General features: G+C 40.0%; 1 protein-coding gene across 2 annotated transcripts in view; it reads left to right on the forward strand.

Annotated features, from left to right (window-relative positions):
• The window catches only part of znf236 (zinc finger protein 236), a 51,873-nt gene that overhangs the window by 12,791 nt on the left and 12,003 nt on the right, over nt 1-27,079 (forward strand). Inside the window, exons 7-29 of one of the 2 annotated variants that reach the window (XM_080897247.1) lie at nt 4,966-5,088; nt 6,140-6,313; nt 7,156-7,333; nt 7,455-7,727; nt 8,466-8,669; nt 8,770-8,902; nt 10,327-10,587; nt 10,694-10,914; nt 11,785-11,886; nt 14,258-14,400; nt 15,147-15,250; nt 16,987-17,138; nt 17,382-17,558; nt 17,812-18,115; nt 18,785-18,888; nt 19,550-19,993; nt 20,904-21,049; nt 21,450-21,681; nt 21,767-21,961; nt 22,842-23,000; nt 25,531-25,688; nt 25,836-25,964; nt 26,088-26,276. In XM_080897247.1, coding sequence (XP_080753373.1) covers nt 4,966-5,088; nt 6,140-6,313; nt 7,156-7,333; nt 7,455-7,727; nt 8,466-8,669; nt 8,770-8,902; nt 10,327-10,587; nt 10,694-10,914; nt 11,785-11,886; nt 14,258-14,400; nt 15,147-15,250; nt 16,987-17,138; nt 17,382-17,558; nt 17,812-18,115; nt 18,785-18,888; nt 19,550-19,993; nt 20,904-21,049; nt 21,450-21,681; nt 21,767-21,961; nt 22,842-23,000; nt 25,531-25,688; nt 25,836-25,964; nt 26,088-26,276 — 4,305 coding nt within the window. The remainder of the gene's footprint in view (nt 1-4,965; nt 5,089-6,139; nt 6,314-7,155; nt 7,334-7,454; nt 7,728-8,465; nt 8,670-8,769; nt 8,903-10,326; nt 10,588-10,693; nt 10,915-11,784; nt 11,887-14,257; nt 14,401-15,146; nt 15,251-16,986; nt 17,139-17,381; nt 17,559-17,811; nt 18,116-18,784; nt 18,889-19,549; nt 19,994-20,903; nt 21,050-21,449; nt 21,682-21,766; nt 21,962-22,841; nt 23,001-25,530; nt 25,689-25,835; nt 25,965-26,087; nt 26,277-27,079) is intronic. The other variant, XM_080897248.1, reaches the window with a different exon arrangement.

Below are 27,079 nucleotides of genomic sequence, written 5' to 3' on the forward strand. Positions count from 1 at the left end.
TCAGTTGATTGAACTGGAGAGCCCAACGGCTGGACCCTTTAAATAATGCATCAGTTTTTCACAAGAGTTCTTTAGCTTTGCTTTTGTAGACAGTTTGTTCTTACAATTGGCTGACTTAAAAAAAAGAAAAAGTCAGGGGTTATTCACAAAAGATTTCATGCTTTGGTACTTACTGAGGAGTCAGGGGAGAAAGTGTTTAATGGCATCCAAAGCCTTTGCTTGACACAGATTGTAGTGCTGAAGCTTTTGGAAAAAACTCATTCTCCTGGGAATCTGTGATTTAAAATCAGCTGCAGAACATTAGTCGTTTCATTGATTGATAAAACACCAATTTACAATATGAGTATCATATTAACCTAATACTAATGAATTTATGGTATTATAATTTGTCTAAAAGTAAAGGACAGAATATTATGCATATGCATATAGGGCTGTTCGATATTGGATGACAACAAACGCTATCGTTTGTTTCGTGGTGTCGTAAAATAAACAGTTTACAGCAATATTTTTTTTCATCGTTTTGATGGTCACTGCAGTGGCTATATTCATTTCTTAAAGTTCTCTCATTCTCTTATATTTAATATAACCACACTACGGACGGACGAGCACCTGTTTTTATGTGTTGTCGTTAGCAACAACGACAGTAAAACCATCGCGTGGCTCCGCTGTCCGCTTGATTGTTTTCCACATAAACCTTTCACAATAAAGCTCAAGATCCTGTTGAGACTTTTCAAAATAAACTGAATCACGTGAACGAGTATGCAGAGAGTTTACGGATGAGAAGCAAAAAAGAGCCGTCAGGTGCTAAAAAATAAACCTTAGACTCAAACTTTGAAAGAAAATGGTGGCCGTTTCGACTTATGTCTAAAAATGTATAGTTTCATGCATCGGTTAAAACACTCGACCCCAGGTAAAGGACGCCCGGCTGGAAAAATTTCACGCAAGTCGAGTTGCCCGAGATTCACAGAATTTACAGAAAATATTACATTTTTGTGATTTATATTGTTGTCAGGGCGATAAATGTCTTATATCGGCATATGAGATTTTGGTCATATCACATAGCCCTATATGCGTATTCATTCACCACAATTTCACACCTTATAAGTTAGACTGATCCACTACAGCCACCTCCAGTTATAGCTGGCTTTTGACTTTTGTGAAATGGGAACGTGAACCTTGAACTCTGTTTAGCTTGCTTTTGCATTCTTGATAAAACAGTTTCTGGCTTTGTGAAAAACTTTATGAAGAACCAATGGCAGCATTACAAATGCCTTCCAAGGATTACTGTCTTAAAACGCATGCTGCTATTTCCTCATTTGATTTATATCAGCTAGTAGGGGATATATACAATGTATATGTAACTTGTACCCTGACACAATTTTCTCAACATTTCCTCTGCTCCAGAATCAACCAGGTAACAAGTACAGTACTGTGCAAAAGTCACGAGCTGCCCCCTTTAAAAAAATAATAATAAATTTTGCGAGGAAAATAGGAAATGGGTACACGTCATTGACCAAGGACTGGACTGAAGAAACTCTCAGAAAGACTTGAGAACTGTTGCTCAGGACTAATTAATCTTTAGGAAGCAAAATATAAAGAAACGACAGGTGGCTCAAGACTTCTGCACAGCACTGTAGTTGAGGTGTAGACTTTTACATTGGAGTTAACAGAATTAGAGGAAAAAAAATACAGATTCTTTCCACTGTGACCTTTAAGGTGAAGGGGGTCAAACTAAAGCACTATATACATACCACCCCTGGATCAGCTCCCCAGTGAATTACATTGAAATATATTTCAATAATAGAAGAGTATGCCCTCCAGTTCTTACACTTTCACTCGGCTTCCTTTTTCATCTTCCACAGACATTTCTGTCATGATTCATTTGTCATTGTGGCCATCTGTACCCTCACCCTTTTTACCAGCTCCCCATATGATCTTCTCTTCTAGTTATTCCCCATCTTTGACAGTCCTTTTCTCCCGCTTCATCACCACCACTACAAGAAAATAACAGTCCTCCTCCTCTGTCCAGCCATCTCTCCCATATGTTCCACACCAGCACAGGCCAGTGCAACAAGCCCATCATCCTGGCACTGATGATACCTTTCTGGGGCTCTTTCATATGCCCCACACTCTTCCAAACATACTTCAAATGCATCCTTTCCAGTGAATACAGACTTGAACCAGCTTCATCTACTTCACCAGTGGTTTACCCTCACAGGAAAAGCAATCAAAAGTTTTTGGTGTCAAGCTCAAAAGACCTATAGATATTTTTTTTTTTTGTAACTGCATTTAGATTAAATATTAGACTTACCTCATTTCCATATACTGCTGTGTTTTCAGTTATGGAAGTGTTCTTCAGCATTCTACCTACACGTTTGCTCAGTCTCAAGGATTTTACAGCTATAACATACAGACATATGTAGGACGTCTATGTAGAATGTAGACACAAAGCTCCCTCACAGCAAAGTAACACAACATCTGACTGAAATCTGGTCACATTTGTGGTGTACACTTGAGGGATTGAATTTTTAGAAAAGGAAGAAAATTGTAAAAACTAAATGGACAATTTATATTTTACTTCTTTATAAACATCATACTTCATGTCTGACACAGTGACTATATAATGTAGTAGTTAAAAATCTTTTGCCTAACACATGAAAGATCGCTGGTTCTAGCAGCAGAGCAACCATAAGAAGCTTACTTGAGGTCTAAAACAGCTTGAAAGAGTGATTTATAGATTGATGTATGCACTCTTTATGTTCATATGAAAGTAGATTTGACATAGTTATAGATATTGATAGAAGTCTACAGAGTGCAGTTTTACAGTTCTGTGACTCTTTATAAATAAGCTATATGCAGACATTAGAGCTAATTCTTATATTTTGCAAACTTTTTAATATATTGTATTCTTTAATTTAGTTCAGTCTTTAGTACTGTTCTTATTGACTTGGAGCAACTGTAACCATATCATTTCCTAAGGCAGTGGTTCCCAAACTTTTTTTGCTAGGCCCCCCTTTGTTTTACAAGAAAAATGTTAGCGCCCCCCCGCCACGCAAACACATCCTCCAACCACACGCATCCATATTTTGTTTTCAAACTCCATTGCGGTTTATTTCACACCTCATACATTTAGTAAACAATTAAGCAAATACAATCAAACTGCAATAAAATCTGGTAGTAATAAAATACACTACTAAGTCCACACTTAAATGGGTATTTTTGAAAACGCAGCTGCTTCTATGCGTTTGGGCCTCCGTCCACACGTAAACGACGTTTCAAATCACTGAAAATGGAGATTTTTTAAAACCCTTTTTTTGCGTTTACGTGTGGACGAGGAATACAGAGTTCGTTACGCAACGTCAAAGGTATGTGCCTTTTTCCACGTCACGCTGTGCGCCATGTTATTGTTTACATGAGATGAATTGCAGAATGGCAGATAGAGACAAAATACTGTTACTGTTAATCTGACTATCTTCAGGTTTTACACGCTTATATATACACATGCAGTTACTGTCCCTCCATTTAGAAAGGCAGAGACGTCACGGTGTGATTATTTTAAGTGTAGTTGTTTTTTCCTGTGTAATAATATTCAACATACATTTCTCAAAAAATGCCTCTCTGTGCAAAATGGGTTTAAAAACATAAGCAACTGTGGGATACTGTTTGTCTGTGATTTGGACAGGAGGAACAAATTGTGGCAGGATCAGCCTGATATTATTTGTATCCCACTGTAACTTTACTGTGTAAAGAGCTAACATCTCCAAAATGTCAGCAGTAGTTAGTTATTACAAGAAGTGTTTGTGAACTAAAAATCAAGAATGTGGGATACTGTTTGTCCGTGATTTGGAGAGCCCAGCACGTAGTCACTGGGAAAACCAATTCGGCAGGGGAGACCTACCTTGGCACTTGTGCAGGTGAAGCCAAAGGGAAGATACACTTCACCATTTTCTAGTCTTTGGCTTGGAAGGAAGTTGGTTTGGAAACATATTTAGCGATGCTTCATCTCCTGCTTTGCCTTTGTGTGGGAGCCCCGTCGAAAACCTGTCCATTATGCTAGCAGTGTCCAAGCGTTCTTTTTTAAAAAAAAATTTCATAGACCCCCCTAGGGTCGGGCCCCACACTTTGGGAACCTCTGTCCTAAGGGATTAACAAAGCATTCAGATTCTGATACTGATGATTCTGACACCATGCACTGGTCCTTAGCAACATGCGCTAATCAACATGCTTCAGCTTGAATTTTATTTTGAAGAAGCGTAGAAAGTTGTGCACCGCAAAGTGTGGTGAGTGGGGTCAGCTGTTAGTGAAGATTGCCTCGATTTAAAAAACAGCATGCACAAAGATGCTGTTTGTTCTCGTGATATTAGCCAGCTCTGATCCTCAACTCAAAAGTTCACATGTCGATTGTTTTCTAAGTTAGCAAGTCTGATGTCCGTGGGGAAACTGTGGGTATGAATGGACAGAAGAGAACCTTCAATGTAAATGTCGATTACGGGTCCATGATAAGACGACCTTGAAGGGAGACTTACCAGTTTTAAAAGTTTTTTTTTATTTTTTTATTTAATTTAAAAAGTTTTTAATACAGTATGTAGGATTTTGGAGCTTCATGATCACACCCTGTAGGCTTTTCCCCTGATGTTTAGAGTCAGTTTTACATCTACTTCAGGCACTTCAGCTCCATTATATGCAATGCTCACAGTAATCTAATTGATGTGTGGTTTTATTAGATTACCGCTATCATCATCACAATGATCAAGGGAATTCGAGAAACTAGTACCCAACCTGTGATTCCTAAGGATTCATAAACATATAATTTCATTGTTTATGAGGCAGTTTTTTTGTTTTTTTTTTATGAAGGGGAAAGTAAAGGTTTACCTCGTGTCCAGTTAAACACTCTGATATATGTGGAAATATTATTATATAGCTAGCTAGCTGTAATGTGCTTTGTGTGTTTGTGTTCTCTTACAGACCAAAGGGGTGCCGCTGTTCCCGTGCATGGACTGCAGCTGTGTATTTAAGAAACTTGGCAGTCTGAACGCCCACATCAGCAAAATGCACATATCCGTGATTGAGGTGCCATCCACCACTTCGGTAAGAGAAGGTTGTGTACCAAACGAGAACATCCGCTGGAAAACATTTCTTTGGTCCAGCATCTGAACAGAGGGTTCTTAAGTGTCCTGTGGTCCTCATGTTTAATGTTAACGAGACACCCTGGAGTTTGTTTCCCAAATTAGTTCATACGTAGGCTGTTTGCTTATACTTCAGAAAATTATGCTGTTTTTCTCTTTTTTTTTTTCCCTGAGGAAAGAAGTAGCTTCCCATAACTCGATTATGATCCAGAATTATTATCACTTTTTCAGTGTGCCAGCAGCAGGAAAAACAAAGTGCAGCACTAAAAAAAAACCTCAGCTGTATTGAATGCAGACAAGTCTAGTTTGATTCACTGTGGTTGGTAGCTTTAGCGAACCCCAGAGGCACTGTTACTGATAATGCTTCTCAAATTGTGGACTTTTATTTCCTTCTTTATCCAAAGATTACTGCACAGGATAAAGGGTTTTAGTTTTTTGTTTTAGTTTGTTTTTTAGTGGTAGATAATGGTTGTGGTTTGTTTTTTTTGCCATTGGTATTTCAATACATCCATGTCACCACTGCTAGAAACTCTAAAAACTTCAATTTTATTGCACTAAAAGAGCAGCACCGTCTTTCAGTTTTGACCTGGTAAAATATTTCCCCCTGCTCTAGAACAATCAAGAACAGCTGCTGCCAAATTTGACCTGGTGTACAATCATACAAAGCAGCATAAAGCCAGTCGTCGCCCTAGTTAGAACGAGAATGGTGTGTTTCCATTATTTGGTTGTTAGCAGGTTATTAATTACAGCCTTCATTATTCAGTGATGATCTACCTGCCATATCTACACTTAAACGAACCTTGTGTTGAGAAGTTGTATCTCCGTGTTAATATGTGCATAAATAATGTGGGCATTAATATTTTATTTAATAATCACCAGTGCTTTGTTTCAAGCTCAACAGAGCCACTAATCAAAGTTAAGTCATCCCACAAATTGTGACCTGTCCCAGCTCTTCGTCACGTTGCTCTGTGTCTTTCTTGGTCCCCTCACCTCTTTTTTTGTCTTTTTTATAGGAGGCTGAAACAACAGGTCAGGCTACAGGGGTGCCAGAAGTTGGCGAGGGAGTGACAGATGTCATCCAGCAACTTCTAGAGCTGTCAGAACAGGTCAGTGGGGAGACAGCCCAGCCCCAGCCCCCAGAGCCAGCTATCACAATGGAAACTGCTATTAACCAGGACATCCTACAGGTGAGTGGCGTGTAATCGCATGATTGTTACAATATAAAAAGCAGTATCCAGTAACAATCTGGACGACAATCCGCAGACCCAGCTTGTACATTACAGACATTAATCTTCACTCAATGAGAATGGACTTAAACTGCAGATAAACATGATATATTCAGACAGAAGTTTTGAACTAAAAAGACTCCTGAGTGATGAATGATATGCTCTGCTTTCATTTGGTGATTGAATGTCAAGATTTTTTCACTGTTCTGCAAACACCATCCATCCAGGAGAGAGGGCAGTTTAACAAATATGCACCAGGAACTTTTAGAGATGAGCATCATCACAGAGTTTAAAACGGCCTCTACTCCCCAGCATGATAAGATATGATTGTCGCTGAACTTTGCTTTGCATCATGGCTTTTTTAATTTTTTATTTTAGTGGCCATATTAAAATTATTAGTACATGAATAATGAGATATTTTTAAATAATCACTTTCAGTGTTTTTCAAAGTTTTAAGCAGCAATCGTGTTTTCGATTTTGCTTTTCCCGGAAATATTCTTTGCACTTTGTTAAAAGAACCTCGTTATTTACTGATGTCCACAGGTCCTGCACTTTAAAGGGTTCTCTTTCAAGTAAAAAAAATCCCTTGATTTGTAATGACATTAGTGTGTGTGTGTGTTTTACTTTTAAAAATGAAATGATTTTGTAAAGACGACTGTAATTTCTAAGTTTACACTACAATCACATCTTGATTGTTCGGTTGATTGCTTCTTTTCAAATCCATTGCTGTGGTTATTTGAAATTGCTTGTGTGTGTGAGGTGTGCATGTATATTAAAGTTGTGGTGGTCCTCTGGTACTACAGCAAGCGCTGGAGAACAGCGGGCTGAGTGTGGTCCAACCCCAGAGTGACGCCCCACCAAGAGAGTCAGAGAACCAAACGACCGATGGCGCTGTTGTGGAAAACAAGAAAGTGCAAAGTACAGACAAACTGAACAGGGAGAAAAAGAGGAGCATTTTTAAGAAACCTATACAAATGCCAGGTAGGAGGGGATATTTTACTCTTTATGAGTTTACCCTTTCAGTGAGATTCATTTAATAAATACTGTTACAGAGATAATTGTTTTCTTTTTTTAAAATAAAATTATGTTCTGCCCTTTCCAGGCTCCATCAGGGAGGAGGATGGCGTTCGCTGGCACGGATGCCCCTACTGCTCCAAGGAGTTTAAGAAGCCCAGTGACCTTGTTCGTCATATACGCATCCACACCCACGAGAAGCCTTTCAAGTGCAAACAGTGCTTCAGAGCTTTTGCTGTCAAGAGCACCCTCACAGCACATATGAAGACGCACACGGGTATCAAGGCCTTCGAGTGTCAGAGCTGTCTGAAGTGCTTCTCCACCTCTGGCAGCATGAAAGTGCACATGCGGCTGCATACAGGTGAGAAGCGGGTCCGCTTTGTGAAGGGGTCACACTTGAAGCCATAGCAACACCAGCACATTTCACTTTATAGAGTCACTCCGTATGTTACATTATTTACTTGTTACTCTAGCATAGTTACTTTAAGCATAAGTTAAAGGAGAAGTGTGTGGGCTCTAAATATGTTTCAGCCGCTGTTATTTAGAATAAATAAGATATGTTGTGGTAAATTATGCAACAAATTGCTCAGGCAGGACCTGCATAAATCTCATGGTGCCACTAAAGCTAGAACCCTCATTTGTATTCATGTATATACTGTATACGCTATATGTGTTTGAGCTACTATGTGCACTGGTGCATTCGTTTTTGTCTCTCTAATTGCTGTGTAGTGTCACTCTGTTAGGTGTTTACTTTAGTGCTGGTTGTGTGTTAGTTCTAAGGTAAAGTTTTGATAAATGTGTTTTCAGACGTATGTCTCCGAAGGCTTCATGCTTTCAAAGTTTTGTGTCTGTTTTGTTTCATACACTGTTACCTGCTAAATGAAGGCTTTTAACCTTATGTAGCCAAAATGAAAGCAAATTACGAGAGCGTATATTTTTATATGTGTTATGTTTTCATGTTGATTTAGTTAATAACTTTAAAACCTCTATGTGAGTTTAGATTTTCATTTTATTTTATTTTTCTGTTGTTGTTTAGAAAAAGTTATTCTCTAAATATAAATTTTCCAAAACATCTATTTTTTTCCCTGACTTGTTCTAGGTGTGAGGCCTTTCCCCTGCCCTCACTGCGACAAGATCTTTCGTACGTCGGGACACAGGAAAACACACATCGCTTCTCACTTCAAAAGCTTGCAGCAGAAGAAGCATAAATTTCCACGGAAAGCAAACAAAGCCAAAGTGTCCAAAAGCAACCTACCGCTACCAGATATCCCCTTGCAGGAACCCATCCTCATCACTGACTTTGGTAAGAGGGCATGGTGACAGGCACACATATTGGGCGATGCTGCATTATTTTCACCACACAGAAGGCTAGCTGTTGTAAGCTCACGTGTTGTTTTTAACAGGTCTCATCCCATCCCAAAACCCCCGCCTGGCTTTTCAACAGTACCTGGATGTTGTGGCCAATGACCGGCCATACAAGTGCCAGTTCTGCAGTAAAGCCTATAAGAAGTCAAGTCACCTTAAACAGCATGTCAGGTAAAGCTTCTATGTAATAGTGATGTTTCAGTGCATAGTCTCAAAGAGCGAGAACACAATGGCTTTTTGAGGGCCAGTGCAAGTGTTTTTTTTCATAATCTGTTGCTACTTGCTAGTTTCTTTTTAGAATACAACACAGGTGAAGAGAATTATGGTCAGGATAACCACGTATGTTGAAGGCTGGAGGTGAGAAGAGCAGAACAGAGGAGGCATCACTGACAATAGATCTGACATTTAACAAGTCAGATACTGAATGACAGGAGGACACCACAGGCCATCAAAAGAGGAGACATCTTTGGTTCTGAAATTAGTTTTTGGCAGGATCCACATTGTCAACCCGTTTTTAATGGTCCTCTAGGGATAAACCTTAAAAGTGGAAATAACCTGCAATTTGAATATTTTTCCCCCAAATAACAAAGTTTAGCAAACGCTTGACTTTTTAGATTTGCGTCTAACATGAAATGATTTCACACTGAAGTCAGCAGAGCAGCGTGTCCCACAAATCCTTTCTTAGCTGATCTTATAATGTTAGTCTACATAATCATATCAGAGAAGTATTAACAAGTGTGTACCGCTTAGCAAGGTTTCATTTTGCTTGTCTTAAGCTCATCTGCAGACAGAAGGAAGGAGAAACAGTGGAACAGATTAGAGGGAGTTGGAGGTTTGTTGACAGACATAATGAATTTGGTGAGAATGAAATAAATGAGATTGAATTCATGCAAGAGAAGAAAGAGAGTGTGAAGGGGAAGTACAGAAGAGTTGAAAAAGAGAAATAGCTATATTCAGCAAACCCACTTCAACCTGTAAATATATATATACTCTTAATCCTTTTCCCCCCCAATTTATTTGCTTGTTTTACACCGCACATGGCTGAACTTTATTAACCTTGTTTCAAATGACCCTGTCATTTATGGATGGAGAGCAATAAGTGGTCTAATCACTCAGCTGCTCTGCTCTGTGTATCTCTGTTGAACTTTCTAGCCAATCTTTATGACAGAAATCTAGTCATTTGTCTTTGAGGATAATGATAAATAATGATGCTGCCATGTGTGTAGTGCCTTTTTAATGGCTGGTGCCTCATTATTCTTGTTTTCTGGCAGATTTTGAGTTCTAACTTGTAATGCAAGCTGAGGATCTATGTCTGCCTACCCCTACTGACAGTGCCCTTGAATTACCCATGAACCTGTACTGATACTTAAAAAATTTAGTGAATTTGATTCAAGTTCACCAAGTAATATATCATCCTGACAGGTCATGCTGGACCATGCATAGTGATTTTCCACCTTGTACTAAGGATATACCAATGAATTCTGTTCCTTAGTATTGGCAGCATTCCTCAAAAACTCATCTACAGCAGTGTGCTAGTACCTTTTAGGCTGCTTGATGTCCCAATACACACTGAACCTGTTTTTGAATGTTGCCAGGTCTCATACAGGAGAAAGGCCCTACAAGTGTGTCCAGTGCAGTCGCAGTTTTGCCTCCTCGGGAGTCCTCAAAGCTCACATCCGAACACATTCGGGGCTAAAGGCATACAGGTGTTGTATGTGCGACACAACGTTCACCACCAGCGGCAGCTTAAGGCGCCACATGACCACTCACAGTGACCTGCGACCTTACATGTGCCCCTACTGCCAGAAGACCTTTAAGTCATCACCTAACTGTAGGAAACACATGAAGACGCACAGGTCTGATTTCTGACAGTCTGCTTTTTCACAGATGGATTGGACTGTTTACAGGGATGTTGTTGTGCTCTGTGAATGTATCAATCAGAGCTATGTCCTGTCAAACCAGGTATGAACTGGCCCAGCAGCTACAACCCCAGTCAGGAGAAGACCCCCTGGGAGCTGGCACTGTAGCCCATGACATGCAAGTGGAAATAGAGGGTGACACTCTCCAGCAAGCCCCGGCTGAAACAGCAGAGCAGCAGAGCATGCTGGGACTGAGCCAGACAGAGGTTGTAAATGGAGGCCAGCAAGTGACACTGGACGCAAACCTGACTGTACAAGGAGAAGGTAAGAGCAACTGAATTCATGTCATATTATATAATGGAATATGTGCAAGTTGTGAAAGATTCAGTAGAACTCGTGAAAGCTGTAACACTGAAACCTCATTTTGCAGAGAAAGCGTAGCATTAAATTACCAAATTCTTCCAAAAACTCTGTGACTCACCTTCAAGAAAGTTTTCTGAGGTAATCTGTGCGTTGTGTGAGTTAAGTTTCATTGCACTGAAAACTTTCAGTTTTCTTAAACGTGTCAGAGAGCAGAATAACTTCAATGTACCTCCCCATCGTCTCCATCTGTTTGCTCTGTAGACCAACACATATGGTTTCACGCAGTATAGCTCAGCACACAGCCTCCAGAGCTTTAGCACTCCAAGGATAGTAATAGAATGATTAGTAATCCCTCTCTAAGGTCCAGGATCTGGTCCCTTAAAGTAAATTGAAAGTCATCTCCAGAAAGAAGCAGCTCAGCCTAGCTGACATCTGAAAACTCTCTAGATTTAAAATGTACATCATGTAGTCAGGTTCCATAATCTTGACCTCAGCTCTCTATATTTGATAAGACTTCATTAATATACAGAAAGCAAATCTACTTTGCATTTAAAGAAGGTACACTGCTAAAAATAAAGTGTAGCTTACAGTATTTTAATATGATACTTATAAATAAATATTGTCACACATAACACACAGTTATTTTTGTTATTCTAAAAATGTTCTGTGCATGTAACTGTGCATGGTGAGCTGTGTTAGTTAGGGAATCTGCAATGTAACTTGCTTTTTTAACCTCAATTGAAAGTTTAACAGTGGAAATATTGTTCTACTGTTTGTTTCTGTGAGCACTAACTAACTTGTTGCTTTGCATCTCTTTCTTTGTCGTGACAGACTCATATGTGACTACCCAGCATGCTTTGCCTCAGAATATCAGCCAGTTTGAGACACCAGCACTTCCTCAGTCTTCGTTTGACCAGCAAGCTCTAACACAAGGTATAAACATAGCATGTGTGGGCTGTTATGTGACAAAGATAACATGGTATGTTTATTTGCTATATCGTCTGTGCAAAACACAGGTTCACTGTTTCAGAATTCAAGAACCAGTAATATATGAAGAGTAGTAGTAACTCGTGCATAGTACCTTTAGTTATATGCACGCTTTCTGTTATAAGGCTTAACTAACAAAGTGTAGGTATTGGCCATATTAGTTATGAAATCTCTTATTTTGAATTAATACCAAAGGAAATCAGTCACACATAAATAGAATTGGTGGAATAACCCTTACTTCAGCTTCACAAAGGTCCCAAATGACAGAGCGATCGTGGGAGAAAGGAAGACTCTTTACAATTCCCACAACAAACCGAGCAACAGTTAATTTCATCAAACTATATATACCCTCTACCAATGTGTCTGGTATCTCCATATGTCTTTTGAAATCAGTGTGTTCTCAAACATTTTTCTTCTTCTTCTTGCACTAACTCACCATGGCGGCTGACTGCTGTTGCCAGCCAGCTTCCTTTGAGATCAGCATCAAACATCTGTGAGGCAAACTGAACTTTTCAATTCTGTGAGGAGGTTCTCTGGGAGAAGCCCTGTATTTCTTGCTACTTTATATATGTGTTGTTTACAGTAACTACACTGTGGTTGATTGAAGGTTGATTTAAGGTTCACACACTGTTTCTGCTGCACATTTGGTGGCTCTTAAAAGTGTCACATAAAGAATGTGCCCACACTGCCACTTTATTAACGCTACAGTCACACTAGAGAAAACATTGATTGAGGTCGCGGCGCGAACAAAAACATTGTGATCGGATACTTTAAGGCAGCGGTCCCCAACCTTTTTTCGCCACAGACCAGTTTATGCCCGACAATATTTTCACGGACCGGCCTTTAAGGTGTCACAGATAAATACAACAAAATAAAACTAGTACCGGTACCGAAAAAAAGAAGATTTATTCATAACACACGTGAAAAGACCCAGAAAAACCGAGTTAACGATCAAAACGATAACAAAATAACGCTGAAAACCGATAAAAACCCTGAAAACTATACATTTCACACCTGAGCCTCAACTCTCGCGGCCCGGTACCAAATGACTCACGGACCGGCCGAGGCCCAGGGGTTGGGGACCGCTGTTTTAGATCATATCAGTGCTTTTTACATGAAAGCAAACATGTACACATCTGCCTTTACATGGTTAAGTAACTTTGTGACATGCTGAAGTTGGATTGGAGATGAGAAATCAGAAATGGAAGAGGAAAAAAATCAAACAATTTATTGTCTTTTTACTGGTGCTCCCCGGGCCTCGGACCAGGGATTGGGGACCGCTGCTCTAAGGAGCTTGGAAAGAAAAGCGTCTGGACTTCTTCAAGTTGCTTGAAGACATTTCACCTCTCATCCGAGAAGCTTCTTCAGTTCTAGGGTCAAATGGTGGAGAGTCCCAGATTTAAAGCCCGGGGGGGGGGGGGGGGGGGGGTGTACAATGATCTGTTGCTGTCTGCACAAATGCAAATTCACATTAGCTACTTACATTCAGAGTCCAGCCAGGGCATCATAGATTTGGAACATCTGTCTGCTTTTATAAATTAGATTAAATTACTTGCAAACCTTTGCGATTCTGTCCAAGGGTGATTGTAGCCGATCTCCAGATGGGAGACAGACTGCTTTCCTTCAGGCAACCCGTGCAATCGCCTCAAACTGCATGCATGAATGCAAAAACAATTCAAGACAGTCACCTTGTGTTCTTTTAGCCAGTGCAATAATTGCAGAATATTCTTGTAACAGCCTCTAGGGTGTACATCACACAGCATCAGTTCAGCTTTAATTATGTAGCATGGCAAGGGAAGCTTTACATTGTAATGTAAAGACCTCCCAGTATTATAAAGGTAACCTAGAGGTCCCCAATGAGCAGGCGCTTTGCAGTAGTGAGGGGGAAAAACACTTTTATCAGGAAGAAGTGGAAAAAAAGCAAAGAGAGAAGAAGAGCACAGATAAACAAACAATACCAGCTATAACAATAAAACACCTTTCTGCTGCAGGCTGAAATCCCAGGGGCGGTCTGACACTTTGGAAGACTGATAGTGTTGAGTTCAGCTTTTTTTTTTTTTTAAATCAATAAAAGCCATCCTCCCTGATGGCTGATATTGTGCTGTGTAATGCAGATCTTAGACACTTTTTCAGATTTCATAGATTCCTATTATTATTCCTATTATGTTTTTAGTTGAAAAAAAGTGAAACATGTCTTGTGTTTGGGTTTTTTTTTTTTTGTTTTTTTCAGGTAGACCCAATATTGCTGTCAGCCAGAGGTTAGATCTTTGGATTTGACTATAAACAAGACTGATTATTCTCGTCTGACTCCATCTAGGCTTCACCATCACTGAAACAAGCTACAATCAGTCCCAGTTCTCCACAGTCCAGCAGCTGCAGGACTCCAGCACCCTGGAGTCTCAGGCCCTTTCATCCAGCTATCACCCTCCAAATCTGCTTCATGTCCCACCTGCTGAGGTGGTAAGTTATGAGTAGCTTTCCTTCTTTCATTTTAAATACATCATTACATTTTCATTAGTGTGCAACCACCTGAAACTAAAAATCGTGTTTTCACTGGGTTCAAATTAGCCCACTGGATCTGATATACAGGGAGTGCAGAATTATTAGGCAAGTTGTATTTTTGAGGAATAATTTTATTATTGAACAACAACCATGTTCTCAATGAACCCAAAAAACTCATTAATATCAAAGCTGAATGTTTTTGGAAGTAGTTTTTAGTTTGTTTTTAGTTTTAGCTATTTTAGGGGGATATCTGTGTGTGCAGGTGACTATTACTGTGCATAATTATTGGGCAACTTAACAAAAAAAAATATATATACACATTTCAATTATTTATTTTTACCAGTGACACCAATATAACATCTCCACATTCACAAATATACATTTCTGACATTCAAAAACAAAACAAAAACAAATCAGCGACCAATATAGCCACCTTTCTTTGCAAGGACACTCAAAAGCCTGCCATCCATGGATTCTGTCAGTGTTTTGATCTGTTCACCATCAACATTGCGTGCAGCAGCAACCACAGCCTCCCAGACACTGTTCAGAGAGGTGTACTGTTTTCCCTCCTTGTATCTCTCTCTATCATGCATATGTTATGCATATACTAGTGTCAGTAACCTCATTTATTCCCTGTCCTTGAAAGTGCACATGTATTTGTATGTGTTTTAAGTTGAGCCAGTATTGATCTTTTTTTTATGCAGACGAATGGGCTTCTTCAGCAGAGCAGTCAAAACGACCTCCAGTTGCCTACAGAGACACAGGAGTACCAGGAAGACTGTGAAGACAACACTAAGAGAGCCTACAGGTGTGTGTGTTTCCATGTACCTATACGACTGTCTTAAGAAATGACTCCCACCTCTTTAGTGTTTAAATTACTATCTTTTAAAAACATCATTAGTTTGAATTACAGCTTCCACACTTCCTTGCCTGTCTGTGCACCCATATTTCTCAAAGGCAGGTTCTGCAGTTTGTCTTTGCTAAATTATTTCAGAAATCTGTCAGGATAGAGGTCACTAGCTGAGCTCTAGTCAAAGGTCTCCTCTCCAGTTTTCTCTGCTTAGGCCAGATGATTCGGGACATTCAGTGAGATTACCAAAGCTGTTCTTGTTATATTTGCTACAAGTGACTGTACTTTAAAGTAAATCTTTGCCCATTCTTATGTTGTCCACAATCTGCTCCCTCTATCATCATGACTCACCTCCTCCTGGATTGACTACCTTAAGGCTGATCCATTACAGAAGTGATCTCAACCGTACAATGAGCAGAACCTGGTTTACACCACAGCATTTGGCATTCAGACTGAAGAGTTCAATTTTTATCTCATCAAAGTAGAAAATGTGCCCTTGTGTTGTTTGAGAGCAGTTTTACAGACCACAGGTTATTCGAGGGTAGTGTCAGTCTGCTCATTCCACCATTTAGAGCTGATTTCTGCAGCACTTACGCCTGATGAGTCTGGGTGCTGCAGGTTTTCTGACATGATCATTGATCATAAACCTCTGCTAGGCTCTCCTGTCCTTTTTTCTTGATCTACAGTCTTGTTATTAATTTTGTGTCGCCTAAATCACCCAAACAATCTGTTTCCAGAGCCTAAAAAGATTAATGATATTAAGTGTTATAAGCAGTGACCTTGAGAAGGCAGATGGTTTATAACTTTGTCCTTAATAACCTTACCTAACTTTGTTATCAGTGTCTTTCAATTTAAACTTTTCCACAGATAAAGCAATAGTATTTACAGAGATTTATTCGCTCATGTGTCTCAGGCTTCTCATTATGTTGAAATGGATTGACATCATTTTTTGTCTACTTATTTTGCCTTATTTATGGATTTAACTGAAATGAAATTCAATATTATTGGTTTTCTAATTTATTTCTAGTTAGACAGTTGGTGACAGTTTGCTGTCTATCCATACAGTCCATAAAAACTGACCAGAGAATAGGTCAGTTTCTAAATAAATCTAAATACTTTAACTGCACTATGTGGATACTGCTACTGCTACTGGGCCAAACTCTTTTATATTCGAAAAGCTGAGCCTGTAGTTTGTACTAAATTATTCAGTTTAGCTCTGGCAGATGATGTAAAGGCTCACCTGACTGACGAGTGGTCTATCTTTAAAATACAGCCCAGGGCCTTTGCTTCATCATGACCTCTTCCTATGCCCTGCATTTCTTCTCTTTCTTTTATTATCATTATCAGATAATGCCTTATGCTTTTATGTGGTTTATGGTCATGTTTAAGAGAAGACTAACAGATGTTGCACAAAACCACCAGTTAAAATAAAACATGTTTGCGAAAGGCAAGCTGCTGTTTTCTTAAGCTGTCTTGTGTGTATGTCCTTTCTCTATTTCACAAATAACAAGGCAGTGTAGATCATACGTCCAGTGAAATATTGCTATGTTATTAAAAATGTAATAAAATAATTACATGTTAAGAATTGTTCCAATTCGCATAAATTACTCTCCCAGATCTGGTGAATAACAATAATTCATAAAGATTTACAGCGATTCATTCATTCATGTTGTTGCTGTTTTTTCCATCATCAGGTGCAGTTGGTGCAGTAAAGCCTTTAAAAAGTCAAGCCACTTGAAACAGCACGTGAGATCGCACACTGGGGAGAAACCATTCGGATGTAACCTCTGTGGACGAGCCTTTGTATCAGCTGGAGTACTCAAGTCCCATCTGAATACCCATACAGGTGAGCTCGAGGTCGAGTATGCCATGTTTCACAATGGCATCCTAATTTGCCTAAATTATCTACACTCTAGTCCTTCAAAAGTGGAATAAGTCTATGAACTAAACATACTAAACATGACATTGATTTCATTTTAATTTTTTAATTTGTAAGTCTTTTTCAGGGACTGGCAGTAACAGTAGTGACACCCTAGAGGCTGTCACAAGGATCACACAACACCTTACCTCTGTTCTGTCTTCCCAACAGGAGTGAAGCCCTTTAAGTGTAGTGTTTGTGACGCCTCCTTCACCACAAATGGCAGCCTGAATCGCCACATGATCATTCACATCAAGTCTTTCAAATGCTCCATGTGTGATGAGAGCTTCCGGACCAGCCTGCTTTGTAAGAGGCATATGAAAAAGGAGCACGCCATGGACGATCAAAGTAAGCATTACTGCATTGAGTTATACTGTATTTATATTAAACTATATGGTCTCTCCATCTTACACTGTTATGCAGAGCTGTACATGCACCACTTTTCCTTCAGCGAAGAGTGCCACATTAATCAAGTACAACATACATTATATCAGGCTTCAGCTTGTCTGAGTGCATCTTTGTCTCAGTCCAAGCTGCCTTGCATCAAAAGAAAGTGTCAACCAAAGATAGAAAGTGAAAAAACTGACTCTGTTTATCACAGTTATAAGCCTGGAGTCAAGTCAAGATGTGGAAGAAGAGGAAAATGAAGAGGAAAGTGAACAAAAGACATCAAAGAGGAGGGGTATGGAAATTATCACGTTCACTGAAGAGCAGGCAGCCGAATTGGCGAAGGATCCCGGCGAGGAGGCCTCAGTTTCGGAGCGAATACTTTCCCAGTCGGCAGCTGAAAGAGATCGGATCAGTGAGATTAAAGACAAAGCCGTGGAGCTGGAAACCGAACCCAAGTTTGCCAACTGCTGCAATTACTGCCCCAAGAGCTTCAAGAAGCCCAGCGACCTCGTCAGGTAAATGTTGTGCTGCGTATATAAATTTAGAAGAAATTTGTTTGTCTGCAGTAGTCAAAGTCTGAATTGTGTGAGTGTTGATGGTTGGAGGCTTATAGGACTGTGGACCTTATTTAGTTTTACAGCACTTGTCTGAACTGAATAATGACACAGCATAATAGCATTAACATTGCTACTGTGTCCTCACACCCACAGTTGGGCTGTGAAAATGCAGTGGAGATTACATTAACCATCTAAAGGAAATAAGAAACAGCCTTAGATATAAATCATCAAGCTATAATTTAATGCATTAAGTAGATGTTGGATAGATTAACAACAAGCAATAGTTTATATGTATGAAGCCAAGGAAAACAAATCAAGGACATCAGAGAGGAGGTCAAAATAAATGCATTTTAAATCTCTTCAAATTCTGCTCCATGTTATTAAAACTGCACCACAAACACATTTTTTTCATGATCTTTTTCAGTTTCTCAGCTAAACAACTCACCAGAAAGATAAACTGTATGTCCATGGATGATAACCATTTGTATATATCTATTCATATTAGGGTGTGTCTTTACTTTATAATGCATTTAGTTTGTTTAAAAGAAATGTAATCATCACTTTGATATTCTCATGTGTCCTTGTGCTCTTGCAAGTATAACTATATCAATCCTTTTCAATGTCCAGACACATCAGGATCCACACAGGAGAGAGGCCTTACAAGTGTGACGAATGTGGGAAGAGTTTTACAGTGAAGTCGACCCTGGACTGCCACGTTAAAACACATACAGGTTAGTGGTTAATCAGTAGAATATGTTGCTGACTTGTTTGTGTCACCACAAACACCAACCTTACCTTAAAGAAGCTGACACAGTAAGATTGAGCTCTGTTAATTCCATTCGTTTTAGTAGACCTAGCTAGTCATATATTTGTATAACCCTTTTTTTCAAACACACAGTCAAGAATACATTCATACATAACATTAGGTTTTATAAAAATGGCTGTACATCGTAACAAGATGATGCAGTGCTTTAGTAATTTAAAATAAGAGCATGGACCAAAAAGGAGGCCAACTGCTGGAATACAGTCTCAGCAGATCGGCTTATACAGCTCATCTACTGAGACCTTGACATTTGTAGCCATTTAGATGTGATTAATAGCATCTTAAAATGCATTGTGAATTTTACAGGACAACGAGATCACTGAAAAGTGCACGCCTAAAGCAAGTTAATCAAGATAAGAGAAAAAAGAAAAAAAAAGTTTATTAAAAGTAGTAAAAGTTATTGGCTGACATTAAAGGTTTGACGTTTTTCTCTTTCTCAGATCAAAGAACCAAGACTAGATTCAAGATTCAAAATTCACATGCTGGTCAAAAATAAACCTGCGGTTTTTAAAGAGCAACGATTCATTTTCAGTTTGCCGCACATAACATCCTCTTTGTTTCTTATTCAGGTCAGAAGCTTTTCAGCTGTCATATGTGCAACACCTCCTTCTCTACAAAGGGGAGCCTGAAGGTGCACATGCGCCTCCACACCGGCTCCAAGCCCTTCAAGTGTCCCTTCTGCGAACTCCGCTTCAGAACTTCGGGTCACCGCAAAACACACATCCAGTGTCACTTCCGTCCAAATGGCGACGGCCGCAAATCCAAGCGTTCTTCCTCGTCCTCCAGTCAAGCCAGACAGGGTCAAGACCCAGCGACTGGGCAGGGTGTGGCTCCAAGTCAGGGGCAGCAGCCAACTGGATCAGAGGCTCTTCAGTCTGTGGGGCTGCTGCAAACACCCAGTGCTGACCCCAGCATTTACCTCCCAGCTAACCAGGTTCTCACAGGACAGTTTGACCAGAATCTACTGCAGTCAGGACTAGTAGGACAGGCCCTCCTGCCCGCCTCCATGTCAGGTAGGGATAATTAATGAGCCATTACTTTAATGCTGTAAAAGAGAGAATTGCAGCAAGAACAATGGTGTTTTGTTTATAACACACCTTTGATTTTAACTGACAGGTCCTAATGTTTTCAGTAAAGCACCATAAGAGCACGAAATGAGTGAAGACTGGTGCCCAAATTTCAATATCCAAGATATCACTGTGCAGTATTATTGACGACCCACTGGCAACACATTTCTTGTGAATGCCACAAAGAGTTACACATTCCTTGGTAGAAATGATAGGTGTACGATTAATGCACCAACAGTTGGTTGTTGTCAGCAGTTGTGACAGGAATGCCCCAGAGGATCATCATTTGTAGTCTCATTGCTTCATATTCAGTTGGCAACATCAAGGGCAAAAAAGGGTTGCACCGCGGCACCCGATGTCAAGCAGACAAAAACACGCCTTCATTGAAGCCCCAGCGCAGTGCGTGGTTGTTTTTGAAGGAAATCGGTCTTTATGTGATGAGAAAAGTCTATCAAAGCATCTCCAAACATTCACAGTGATCGAATAAAAGAAAAGGGAAACAACAAATGATGCAGGGACGACATTGTGATTATTAATTGGGTTTTTGGAGGAGCTCTGATTTCTAAATGCAGCACTGCAGTCAAACATTCGCTAAAATGTTTAAACGATTAGATTGATGAAGTCTGGCAACATATAAATTTACTTTTCCCACCCTTCACCTGGAGCAGGACAGTGGAGTATTCAGGATTCCCCCCCCCCCAACATAGAAAACTTTTAACTCACATTTTCCTGCTAAGAACTGTTATCCATTAACCGTTAATTATAGTCTTATTCGCGTGGTCCTAATCCTGTATTATTACATAGCTACTCTCCTGTCAAACATTTACATATGTTTGTGTCTGTGTGTGTGCCTCAGCTGCAGGAGACTTGACCGTGTCGCTCCCAGATGGCCTTACCACGCTGGACGGCATCCACTTGCAGCTGACGCCCGCCAACCTGGTGTGTCCCAACGTCCAGATCTCCGGCATCGACACCAGCAACATCAACAACATCACACTACAGGTTACACATCACCCCTGCCGAACTCTGTGTTATTATCCATATTACTATCCATGTCTAGCCAGCCTAATGTAGGTTGAGATGTGCTCCGAAGAAAACGTGTTTGAGTAATGGTTATTGAAATAGTGTAAGCTATTGAAGGGTGAGTGGTGGCAGGGTGGCAGTCATGCTTCTGAGTAATCGACAGGGAGGCACATCCTATAGTGATACAAGCTAGGAATGAGAACAGTGTTAGTCAACAAAGTCATACATAAAACTTTGAAAATGTTTAAAAGCATTGAAAGGAAATCTTATCATTACTTTATTCCATAATGTAAAAGAAAAGAAAATCCTAACATTGTTGCTGATTCCCCCACACATGCTCTCCTTCATTTTCAAGTTAAGTAATACTCTCTCCTTTCAGATCGATCCCGCCCTCCTGCAGCAGACTCTACAGCAAGGCGGCCTCCTCTCGCAGCCCCTGAGTGTCGATACAGGTCTGGTCTCCCACTCAGGGAGCCAGCTCATGTCTACAACTGACACCTCAGTGTCTGCCAACGTTGTCATCCACCCACTGACCAGCCTGGCCTTGCAGCCCTCCACTATCACACCTGCGCAGGTCACAATGGCTGGACTATCTGAGCAGGATGCTGCCAGTATGTATGACAGCTCTAAGTGAAAAAAACATACAGAGTGGCCACATTGTACTAGGAGGTCACCATCTGTGTTATGTTGCTGTGGGTTGTGCAGGTTCTCAGGACCTAAGCAATGTCATGGGCAGCTCTGCGCTAGTGGCAGGTGGCAACAGCGGTCAGGAGATCACCCTGACCATCAACAACTCCAGCCTGACACAAGCTCTCGCCCAAGTCCAGGCTTCAGCTGCTGGTTCTGGCACAGCAGGAGGAAATCCTCAGGAGATCACCCTCACCATATCAGGTAGAAACAAAAATATCAAATACCAAAAATATACAGCTCTGCTGAACATGTTTTTTAGTAAAGGCAGAAAGGGGCTATTGATAACAAACATGGGAAAATAATAATTTAAAAAAAGCTCTCAACTATCACTATTGATTTTCTCACTCAGGCAAACACACTAGCAGGCAAAGAGGAAAAAATGAAGCCAATAATAACTCAGAGCCATTTCACAAACCCAGATCTAAAGACACTCTATTAGAGGCCATTTTTCAGCTTTTGTATACACCATCAGCATCACCCATTTGGCTGTATCATCTGGGGATTTAAAGTTCATTGCATCAACAATGTGAAGGAGGGATGTAGCTGTATCACTAAGCCTGCTAAGTCTACTCAGCTCAGCTCAATCTCTCTTTCATTTCAGCTCTCTGACTTATTGTATCGTGATTGCAGTCTTTCAGATTAAAGCTTTAAGAAGCTATTCTCATTTCAAGTTTTTTTATTTATGAATAAGTGTAGTTCCATCAAAAATAAGATTTTTTCCTGCCCAGGCAGCAGAAATTATTGGGCTGGAAATACATCGTCTTAAGAGAGAAAAATGTTATCAGTCATATTCTTCTTATTTTAGTGTGACAATATGTTTGGTTAATAAAAGTTAAGCACTTATTAAACTACACCGTATGTGGCATTGCATGGCATATTAATCATGTGTAAAACCTAATTCAATTAACCCTGAAGGAATTTTGTTGAGTTACTTTGTTTGAATCTTACTTTGTTACTTTGTTTGCGTTTGACCACCCTTCAAAATATGAACTACATTTCAGAAAACACTTAGCATCTTTATAATAGAAGCAAATAACCTCATGAAAATAATTAAAGCTCATGTTCTACAATACAATTGCAGGTCAGGATCTGCTCCCCCAGCCAAACAATCCCAGTGCCGCTGAGATGAACGGCAGCATCAGGCTAGCGTCACCGCTAAACGGCCAAACCACCAGTGCAACTCTGACCATCACCAATGACCACCTGCTACCTCAAAGCCCCGCCAATACTGGAAATGCTGGTAAGACTATACACGTCTTCTAACCGCGTGTGATAAGAGAGTTGCATTCTTTCCAAACGATTTTTACAGCTTACTTCAAATATGCATCTGCATGTAATATTGCCCTGGTCATGAAAGACATGCATGACCAGAGAAGATCCTGAATTTGACTTGCACCTTCTTTCACAAAAGCCGTTTTTTCAAAAGCTAAACTACAGTAGCTGGCATGACTTGCAGACTTGCAGTTGCTCTCCATGATCTGAAAAAGATATGCCTGTTTATCAGACTCCTATAAAGGCTGTTATGTTTTTCCTCCACGTTGTTTACACTCTCTCAGCCCTGAAGCATCCCTTCTGTGCTGCTGCACGCACTCTTTCGTTCATCCTCTTATGACTTGCAACTGCCAACATTTTGTTTTCATTCACATTTTGTTCAGGATCCCAACAGATTTCCTTTGACTTTTTTTGTAATATGACAAGACTTTTGGGTTTCAGAGAAACTAAACTTTATTAGAAGTAGAGGGTTCTACTTCACCAGCACAAACTGTGAGAGGTCCCCCAACTGTGGAGAGATCAAAGTGCACGAGGAAAGCTGCCAGATAGATTTTCAAACCTGAGAAACCCTAATCGTCTGCCATGTCCAGATCACTCAAGAGATATTAAAAAATTGCTATGACAAAAATGAAGCTTGAACTTTTCTGCTCTCTAACAGGGAGCGTGCCAGAAAAATTGCAACTCAGGGTTGTGTTTTTATTTTTTTTATTTTTTCTCCAGACAAAAAGCTAAAGCAGGCTCGTCAATTGTTGCAATTGACTGTCAATGCTGCTGGATTCAAGTGTTTTGGAACCCCTCAATTCGAATGCTAGCAGCTAATTTTGACAGATGGTTAACACCTCTTTCTTTAGCTACCCACTTATGTCTGATTTTAGGGTTGCAGCTATCGATTGTTACTTTGACTGATTGACTAATTTGATAATAAATACTTTTGTCTTCTTAATAAGCATTAGTAAATATTCGAAAGAGAAAAAAAATTACAGGTCTTTCAAAATGAGCTGCTCATTGGTTTCCATGTTAGAAATTCCAGTGTTTTACAGTGCATACAGCATCTGTCAAAAAAAAGAAAAACAGCTTAACCCCGTGACCCTGTTTATATATATTTTTAAAGAAAATATTATATTAAATGCAAAAATATATAAATACTCTCAAGTCAAATAAAAAAGATATATATGCAATATAAACAAAGGCATAAACATTTATCTTAATTTTGTTATTTTGGAAAGATTTCTGACATTAGTAGGAGGTAAAAAGAGTTCTGAAAGTGAAGATTTTTGTGGCGTTTGTATCTGTGAGTTTTTATGCTGTGCAAGTTCAAGTGTACAACTGAATGAGTGAGTTTGTGCCTTTAAAACCTAACAACGCTGAGGTCAGTGGGGTTTTACTGGCTTTGATCTGAAAAAGGTAGAAAAATAAAATAAAATGTAAAAATGAAAGCCTTGAAATAAATATGGCCCAGTACATACTGGTTTAGACTCACCCCTGTTCACCTCCATGTAAAATAGGACAAGCAGTACAATTTAAACATATTATCAAACTGAATTAGCAGTTTATCAGCATACTTTAATACAACTTCTGGAAGCTTGAATAACTACTTTATAGTTATGAAGTCCAGTCTGTCAGAGAGCTGGTCACCTAGAAGCCTAATCAAATTTTCAGTCTCATCTATATCTCTTCATTACCTTCCACTTAACTCAAGTGGAAAGAAAAATAATAATAATAATGTTCCCACAGCTTCTCTGAGACACACAGAGCATCTTTGATTTTGTTGCTTTGGCTAAAACCTTCCTGTCACTCTGTCTGCAGACACGGTCCAACCCGTGATTTGACTGAGAAACTGTATTTTTATTCAAACCAAATATTGTCTAGTTTTGTGCGTCTCTAATGCAATATCCTCCCAAACCTAATGAATCTGCCAGTGTTAGTTTCAGTCAGAGAGCAAAGCACCAAAAGAGCTGTGGTTGCCAGCCCAAACCCTCATCTGTCTCAGGTGTCCCAGATTTGTGTGAGAGGATACTTGTCAAAAGACTGTTCTTTAAAACGTGGAGTGAAATTATCCTTCATCCTGGCCAGCCAGAGATATGATTTCATAGACCCAACAGGAAATGAAAACTGCTCTGATAAGGCAGTATGAGAGGCGAGGTTAGTGAATGTAAGTGGGCTAAAACTGCAGCTTTCCGTTGTCACAGACAGCCAGAGTTTTACGCCGGATTCTCTCCCTGACGTAACCCCAAAGGGGATTTTTGTCTGTAATTGAACCAGTGACCCTTCATTTGCCAAGAACATTTGTTAACCACTACACCAATGGAGACACTAATATTGCAAAAAGGTTTTGTGGATAAGTGAAAAATGAGCTTTTTTATGGCATCCAGGTCTGTTGTGTCTAAGAGGATAATGTTCATTTAAACACAGTTTCTTTGTATGTCTGCATTTTGCGCACAGTTGCTGGTGGCATAAACCAGCTGGGTATTAACCTTTTAACCACTCTCTCCTGTCAGTCACCAGTCTGCCACCAAGCACCACCCTGTCTCACACTGCTGCCTCCCAGAGCCTAGTGATGTCACCAGGAACTGTGGCCAGTGATGGCAGCGTCACACTAACCCTTGCAGATGCTCAGGGCATGCTGGATGGCGTCACCTTAAACCTCAATACACAGGTATAAAAAAAACCCAAATGTCCAGCACAATTTACAGACTGTAGTAGCTGCTATTTTGCATTATTACTAATTTAACATGACAATCAAAATGTGTCAGACATGAGTTATGTCATGAAGCGCTTTTTCAATGTATATTTTGTTTTTTAGGGTCAGACTTTCCCTGCAGTACTGAATGATTCTGGCCTAACAGGACAGCCAGGGACCACAGGCCAGCAGGTCATACTGGTTAGCCACCAGTCCCAGTCCGCAAATGGAGCAACAGACAATGGATATACTGTAAGTATATTTGTTTTGCTTGCTTCACCAATCCAGGGGAAGAGCTCAAAGAGTGCCTGTCAGCTGATGTTTATACCATCACCATTATGCATTGTAAGCTCTTTGTCTTTGTGCGTGCTTCAGATTTCCACTGATAAGGGTGGGAAAGAGCTCCAGGTGGATACTGATAACCGAAATCAGTGTTTCTACTGTAATCAAGTGTGCCAGAATGCCAATACACTGCGACGTCACTGCAGACAGGCTCACGGCAAGGACCGCTGTCATGTCTGCAGCCTCTGTAGAAAGGCCTTCAAGCGAGCTACACACCTGAAAGTAAGAACTTATACAGACACAGCCTGTTGAAAAATTGTTTTAAATCTAAGCTGCTGAGAGCATTTATCTAAATCATCCAGCTATTGGAATACAGGAAAAAAAAACCTGCTTTTTATATAAAGACATAGAAATGATAAATGACCCTCTTTAGGTTTTATTAAAGCAGTATGTCAACTTGCATGGCACGGTTTGTTTTTTTATTTTATTTTTATTAGTCAGTGCCTCTACCTTAGGTGTGAAAGTTATAGATTTGAAGACTGTAAGAAAAGTAGCTTCACATTTTAATGCATCAAAAAACTCAATACAGCACAGCCTGTGTACGGGTAAATCTTCAAGTTGCAGTCCCTGTCACTTTTAACTACACAACAAAGCAATCAGACTGTGAAGGAGCATGCATGCTTCTCTTTGCCACTGACCCTCTTCACAGTCAAGCACACAAATGCCAGGGAGAAGGAAGACACAGCTCTGTACTCAAGCCCTCTTCCTGCTATTTTTCGTCTTTCTTCTCAAAGGCCACAAAGTGAAAGCCCTTTTTTTTCTGTAAATGTGCCCCAGTGCGTTGAACAGTAACTGTCTCCCATGAATGTAGTGCGGTGGAGATTAATTGCTGTCACACAGAGAGCGGCTGACCTCTTTCCACATCCCTGAGACTCTTTATTAGTCTACAACCAGAAGTTGGATGTTGACGGGTTTTTTAAAATGAATTAGTCCTGCAGTTATTTTTCATTTTTCCTGTTGGACCCCAGATAATGATTTGGCTTTTTTAATTACAGCCAGACATCCAAAAACTTTAGCTTCATAAT

This window comes from Rhamphochromis sp. 'chilingali', assembly GCF_963969265.1.
Source record: "Rhamphochromis sp. 'chilingali' genome assembly, chromosome: 11".
Classification (NCBI taxonomy): Eukaryota; Metazoa; Chordata; class Actinopteri; order Cichliformes; family Cichlidae; genus Rhamphochromis; species Rhamphochromis sp. 'chilingali'.